The sequence below is a fragment of the Leptonychotes weddellii genome, unplaced genomic scaffold (assembly GCF_054177405.1).
Source record: "Leptonychotes weddellii isolate Sample4059 unplaced genomic scaffold, ASM5417740v2 HiC_scaffold_7785, whole genome shotgun sequence".
NCBI classification, from domain to species: Eukaryota; Metazoa; Chordata; class Mammalia; order Carnivora; family Phocidae; genus Leptonychotes; species Leptonychotes weddellii.
The window spans coordinates 105-6585 of record NW_028048117.1 but is presented as its reverse complement, the minus strand read 5'-3'; the positions used below and the strand labels follow the sequence as shown (position 1 = coordinate 6585).

The 6481-nt window shown below is 45.5% G+C and overlaps 1 protein-coding gene across 2 annotated transcripts; it reads left to right on the top strand.

The window, feature by feature from the left end:
• Positions 1 to 2861: 2861 nt before the first annotated feature.
• On the top strand, positions 2862 to 6279 carry KLHL23 (kelch like family member 23). Of its 2 annotated transcripts, none has more exons than XM_081811461.1 (2): positions 2862 to 3192; positions 4810 to 6279. In XM_081811461.1, the coding sequence occupies exon 2, from the start codon at positions 4812 to 4814 to the stop codon at positions 6072 to 6074; it is 1263 nt and encodes a 420-aa protein (XP_081667587.1). In that variant the 5' UTR covers positions 2862 to 3192; positions 4810 to 4811; the 3' UTR covers positions 6075 to 6279. The 2 variants fall into 2 exon arrangements, with proteins under 2 accessions (XP_081667587.1, XP_081667586.1); XM_081811460.1 differs by lacking the exon at positions 2862 to 3192 and adding an exon at positions 3653 to 3874 and having other exon boundaries at positions 4810 to 6277.
• The last annotated feature ends 202 nt before the right edge of the window (positions 6280 to 6481 follow it).

Below are 6481 nucleotides of genomic sequence, written 5' to 3'. Positions count from 1 at the left end.
AGTAGAAAGAATTCTGGGCTGATTAACATTACAATTATTATAATTGCTCAAACAACATAAACGTGTTTAAATTAAAAGTAAAAATTTCAAAAATTATTTCAATCTGATGAATTGGGCTATTTTCTTTCCACTTAAGCCATATGTCTTTGGCTAAGTATTGCTTACAGTTGGAATGAGACAGAGTTTAGATCAATGATATTCCTGTTTTTCATTTCGGTAGATAAAGTCCATGAGAAAATGTGTTCACATAGACAAGTGGATGGGGAATGAGAGCAATTTTATTGGAGCAGTACCACTCATTTTGTGGATTCTTTCCAAGTTATTTGTCAAAAATGCTCTTTGACTTTTGCTAAAAACAAGGAATTTGAAAACTCTGACTTACAGAAGTACTTGTTCCCCAGTCATTAGAATGTTCACTTTCTTATTTTCCAGGAAGCATACCCAAAAGGCTTTGCCAGATGTCATCAGCTCCAGGGCAGCTGTTATACACCTGTGCCGGTTGTGTACTGTACAGCTCCTAAGGACAGTGTTCACACTGCTCTCTACTTGAGGGGGATGAGCTGGAATTGGGCAGTGCACAACTTACAGAGCTGTATGTGGTGGCCTTATAAATTATACCTACTATTTTATACTTAGCAGCAACTTATTTAAGCCAGTATGTAAATGAAGTATGCAAAATCTCCTGTATATGTCTATCATTTACACACATTGATAATGATATCACAATCAGCATATCAAACATTTAATGACATAGCAATACTTAGTGGAAAGATGTACTAATATGGTAAAAACAATAAATAAAATTGTTATTTTTAGAAACCAAGGGTCTTTTGAAAAGCAAAGCGTGATGTCAAAAGGCATCTAACTCCATGCCAAGCTCAATATCTGCCAAGAGTCATTTATATCTCATCTCCATGGTGGCTCTTTATTTCCTTAAGACTTGAATTCACAGATGGCACATTTGTTTTCTTGAACAGTGTCATTACTTTATTTAACTTATGAATGCTAATTATATGTTTCTGAGTGCATCAAATCTATTAGCATTTGCAGTGGTCTCTTTGACAAAGCATATGGTAAAGAGGAATTGCTCTGGCAGTCCCCTACAGGACCTGCTCTTCCCTTGGCAAGTTGAGGCAGTCTAATATATACTCATAGACACTTTTTTTGGCCTTTTAAAAAATTGAGATATAATTGATGTGTAACATATACACTTTTAAGTAATAATTCACAGCCAGGAAACATCAGGCAATGGAAGCAAAAGTTTTTGTGTTTTTTTTAAGATTTTATTTATTTATTTGAGAGAAAGAGAGAGAGCACAAGCAGGGGGAGGGACAGGTAGAGAAGGAAAAGCAGACTCCCCACTGAGCAGGGAGCCCGACATGGGGCTCCATCCCAGGATCCTGGGACCGTGACCTGAGCCAAAGGCAGATGCTTAACCGACTGAGCCACCCAGGTGTCCCAGAAGCAAAAGTTTTAATTGGTCCGTACAGCAATCTGAAAAAACTGCACCAGTGACAATATAGTGAATTCTATTATTCAGTAATAATTTATCCCATGCCCTCTTGATTCTAGAAGCCCTTGCTCTTAGTTAGGTGGAGTCTATAGTATTTTCTTTGCATCAAAATTGGCATCATAGTCATCTGTGACACTTCAGTGACAAACATGGAAATAATGCCCCATCTTCAATCAGTCACAATCATGGCCTTGAATGATAGCACCAACAATAACATCACTATCAGTCATGAAGGACAAGCTGTCTATAATCACAACTAACTACAAAGTTTATAATTTTTTGAAGACATGTTTATAATTTTTTGAAGACATGTTTAAAAATACTAATTTCCCAGTTGAGGTTGTGATGGAGAATTAAGTGTAAATATCCTGTCATTATAATAGCTTTCATATATAACATTTCTATGCCACATCCAACACCCTCTCACATTTGTAATTTTATTTTGTCTTTCCAATAATCTTAGATTGAGAAAATAGTGGTATTTTCTGTTTTACATATCAGAAAACTAAGGATCAGAGAAATTTGGTGACTTGCTTAAGGCTGTATGTTACAAAAATGGCAGAGATGAACCTTAAGCATAAAACAAAATCTCGGATACTTTTCTTCTCTACCAAACTGTTTACCAGATGTTGAGATATTGAACGTTTTGTTTTTCTTCCATTTTGGGTCCAGTGCTCTACCAAACTGTTTACCAGATGTTGAGGTATTGAACCTTCTTTTTTTCCTTCCATTTTCGGTCCAACATCCATTCTTCTAAATGTGCAAAAGAATCATCTGAGGCCCTTGAATAGAATACAGATTCCTAGGTCTCCACCTCAGAGAAGTCTGGGTGGTGGTGGTGTTTGTGGGGTGCTGCATCATTAGGATTGACCTGTAGAATGAAACTAAAACCACCCAAATGAGAACAAGCAGATGTTATTTATTCAGCTCTTGCTATAGCAACAGAGTCAGCCACCATCACTTGTTTTTGGCAGAGGCTCAAAGGCAGGCAGGGGAGTGGGAAAACTTTAGAAAACTGAAAAAAGGCGGAAGGTCTCAGGTATCCTCTGACTGGAGGATGTTGGCCTGGGAAAGCTGGAGGAGGGCTACTAGAAGCAGGGGGTATTTTATGTGATTGGTTTGGGGAGCATATTGGCTTTCCCTGGTTGGTCCTGAATTGGAAGTCCAGCAAAAATAGGGAAGCTGGTAGTCCTTGAGGATGTCCTGACTGTTCTGGTCCGGCTGCAGAGGTTATGGTTTGGCTTCCTGGGCTTCTTACATGGTTCAGAGTTCTGTGTTCACATAGTTTGGCCATTGCCCACATTTGCATATTCTGTCTCTCAGACCATACTCCGAGAAACACACTGGGCTTCTGGTGTTCATTTCATCCTGGTCTCTTTCCTCCCTTACCATAGCTAGACTGTAAGCTCCATAAGAGCTCTAGGTAACAGAGCCTAGCCCTATCAGACCCTCAATAAAAACTTGCAAATGAATGGACGAATGATAAATGACAAGATTTGATACTGGCTTTTGCTGGAAGAACAAAATGAACCTTCTGGTGTAGCACATTGACGTCTTTGATGGGACTTGCTGTCACCAGGAAGAAAGACTAGAGGCTGCTTCTTCCAGCTACTCTGCTCTAAATACCTTAAGCTGAATCCTTCACCCTGGCTGCTCTCCGTTTTTCTGAAAGCTTCCAGGTTAGTGTGCAAATCAGCCCCAGGGGCTCCCTCCTGAGTGCTCTGCTGGGGGACGGGATGGTGTTCGTGGGAAAGCGGCCGCTACTTCTGGCATTCTCAAGGCCACCTCGACCCCAGACCTTTAAGGTTTGCAGCATTCTCTCCACACTTTCCCCTCCATCTCTCCCTCTAGGGCCTGGGCTGGTGAGAGCTACCGAAGGAGGGGGAAAGGGCATCCCTCTTCCAACCCCCGCATGTGGTCTTAATTCGGGAGTTTGTCTAGACCGAAAACGCTCGGGGGTGTGTGCTGTGTGTAAGACCCAGACCCAGGGAGAGAGGGGAAACTAGTCGCGCAAGCGGTCTCCTCAGGGCAGCCTTCCCACCTGCTGCGGGGAGGAACCGCCGGGAAGGGGCCGCAGCCGCGTGCCCGCAGCCCCCCCGCCCCGCCCCTGCTCGCAGCGCCGCCCCGCCACCCGGGAGTTCCCGCGAGTGGCCCCGCGCCCAGGCCGCGCGGGGGGCTGTTGGGTTGGAGGCGGGGAGCAGCCGGGGCACCAAAATAGGAGCCGCTTGTGGGCTGGAGCTGCACTAGCAGGCACCCTCCGCCGCGCCTCTTCCAAAGATGGTCAGAGGGTCCGGAGGCGCCCCCGCCCCCGCTTGCCGCTAGCCCGTCGGCCAGCACCGCGTCCCGGAGCCGCAGCCGGAGGTAGGTGCCCCGCGGCCCCGCCGCCCGGGGCCAGCCGAGGGGGAGCCAGCGGGGCCGGGCGCGGGAGAGCGAGGCCGCGCCGCCTCCCGAGCCCGCCCGCCGCAGAGGCGCGGAGACAATGGCCGCGCGGGCGCCGGGCCGGGCCGAGCGCGGGGCCGCCTGTGGCGCCCTCCCCACACCTGTGCGGCGTCCCGGGGCAGAGGGACGCGGGCACCCGGCCCGGCGGGCGGCGCGCGGCTCCCTCGAGTCGAGTCCCCGCGCCAGGCCCGGGGCGGGGCGGTCTCCGGGCGGGAACGCGGGCCCGGGGCCCAGGCGCGGGGCGCGCGGAAACCCCTGCGACAGCCGCGGGGGAGGGGGCGCGGGGATGGAGGGGCCGCGGCCCGGCCGCTTTCTTTTCTCTCCTTTCTTAAGCAGAAAGGTACAGGGTTTCCCTTTTCCAAGATTTCTTCTTTTCCAGTTATATTTCGATCCTCCCTTTCTTGGCAGCTCGATGCGACTTGCAAGGCAGATGGAGCTAGTGAAAAAAGGTTGAATTGGGGCCGAGCCGAGACGGCCAAAGTCCGGTCTCTAGTGGGGTGACCCCTCGGACAGTTGGTTTGCCAAGCGGGGCTTCTCTCTCTCGGACCGCCAGCTCGGGTCCGATTTCGGAGACTGGGTGAATGGGGTAGCAAATCAATATTTCGTCTTTAAAAGATTACTGAAAAACCGGGGGGCCTCGTTTCAGGCTTCAAGCTACCCGGAATTTAAATTGAGCATCACATAAAGTACGAAATAGTCTATCCACATTTTGCGTTTGTTACTTAGAATGCTGAACTTAGTCTAGGTTTGGCGTGTATGCGATGCTAATCAGTCATCATAAGGATTGGTGTATTTAGCATTGATTATTTGCGGTAATCTGCAAAACTGAAAACACGTTTGTTTCATGTTTATTGCAGCCATGGCTCTAAAAGGACAAGAAGATTATATTTACCTTTTCAAGGATACAGCGCATCCAGTGGATTTTCTAGATGCATTCAGAACATTTTACTTGGATGGATTATTTACTGATATTACCCTTCAGTGTCCTTCAGGCATAATTTTCCATTGTCACCGAGCTGTTTTAGCTGCTTGCAGCAATTATTTTAAGGCAATGTTCACAGCTGATATGAAAGAAAAATTTAAAAATAAAATAAAAATCTCTGGCATCCACCATGATATTTTGGAAGGCCTTGTGAATTATGCATACACTTCCCAGATTGAAATAACTAAAAGAAATGTTCAAAGCCTGCTTGAAGCAGCAGATCTGCTACAGTTCCTTTCAGTAAAGAAAGCTTGTGAGCAGTTTTTGGTAAGGCACTTGGATATTGATAATTGTATTGGAATGCACTCCTTTGCAGAATTTCACGTGTGTCCAGAACTAGAGAAGGAATCTCGAAGAATTCTATGTTCAAGGTTTAAGGAAGTGTGGCAACAAGAAGAATTTCTGGAAATCAGCCTTGAAAAGTTTCTCTTTATATTGTCCAGAAAGAATCTCAGTGTTTGGAAAGAAGAAGCTATCATAGAGCCTGTTATTAAGTGGACTGCTCATGATGTGGAAAATCGAATTGAATGCCTCTATAACCTACTAAGCTATGTAAACATAGATATAGATCCAGTGTATTTAAAAACAGCTTTAGGTCTTCAAAGAAGCTGCCTACTAACTGAAAATAAGATACGATCTCTAATATACAATGCTCTGAATCCCCTGCATAAAGAGATTTCCCAGAGGTCCACAGCCACAATGTACATCATTGGAGGCTATTACTGGCATCCTTTATCAGATGTTCACATATGGGATCCTCTGACAAATGTTTGGATTCAGGGAGCAGAAATACCAGACTATACTAGGGAGAGCTATGGTGTTACATGTTTGGGACCCAACATTTATGTAACTGGGGGTTATAGGACGGATAACATAGAAGCTCTTGACACAGTGTGGATCTATAACAGTGAAAGTGATGAATGGACAGAAGGTTTGCCGATGCTCAATGCCAGGTACTACCACTGTGCAGTCACCTTGGGGGGCTGCGTCTACGCTTTAGGCGGTTACAGAAAAGGGGCTCCTGCAGAAGAGGCCGAGTTCTATGATCCATTAAAAGAGAAATGGATTCCTATTGCAAACATGATTAAAGGTAAGTACAGATTATATTTATTCTATAATTTTTTAGGTGTTCGGGGTTAGGCCAGTGGTCTAAATTCTCTTGCAAAGAACTTTAAAAAGAATGTATCACTTTGGAATGCTATCTAGGAACTATAATAGATTATACAAATAATGGTGGACAGAATGTTCCAAGTAGAAGCATAGTAGAGAAGTCCCCAACTTGTCTGAGGTTATGTGATTAGAGTATGCTCCTCAGACTAGAAAAATAAGAAAACAGTACAGGGTGCCTGGGTGGCTCAGTCGTTAAGCATCTGCCTTCGGCTCAGGTCATGATCCCAGGGTCCTGGGATCGAGTCCCATATCGGGCTCCCTCCTCGAGGGGAAGCCTGCTTTTCCCTCTCCCACTCCCGCTGCTTGTGTTCCTGCTCTCGCTATCTCTGTCTCTGTCAAATAAATAAATAAAATCTTTAAAAAAAAGAAAGAAAGAA

Excerpts from the sequence above, each read along its gene's own strand:
- KLHL23 (XM_081811461.1), top strand. The coding sequence starts at position 4,812 with ATGGCTCTAAAAGGACAAGAAGATTATATTTACCTTTTCAAGGATACA.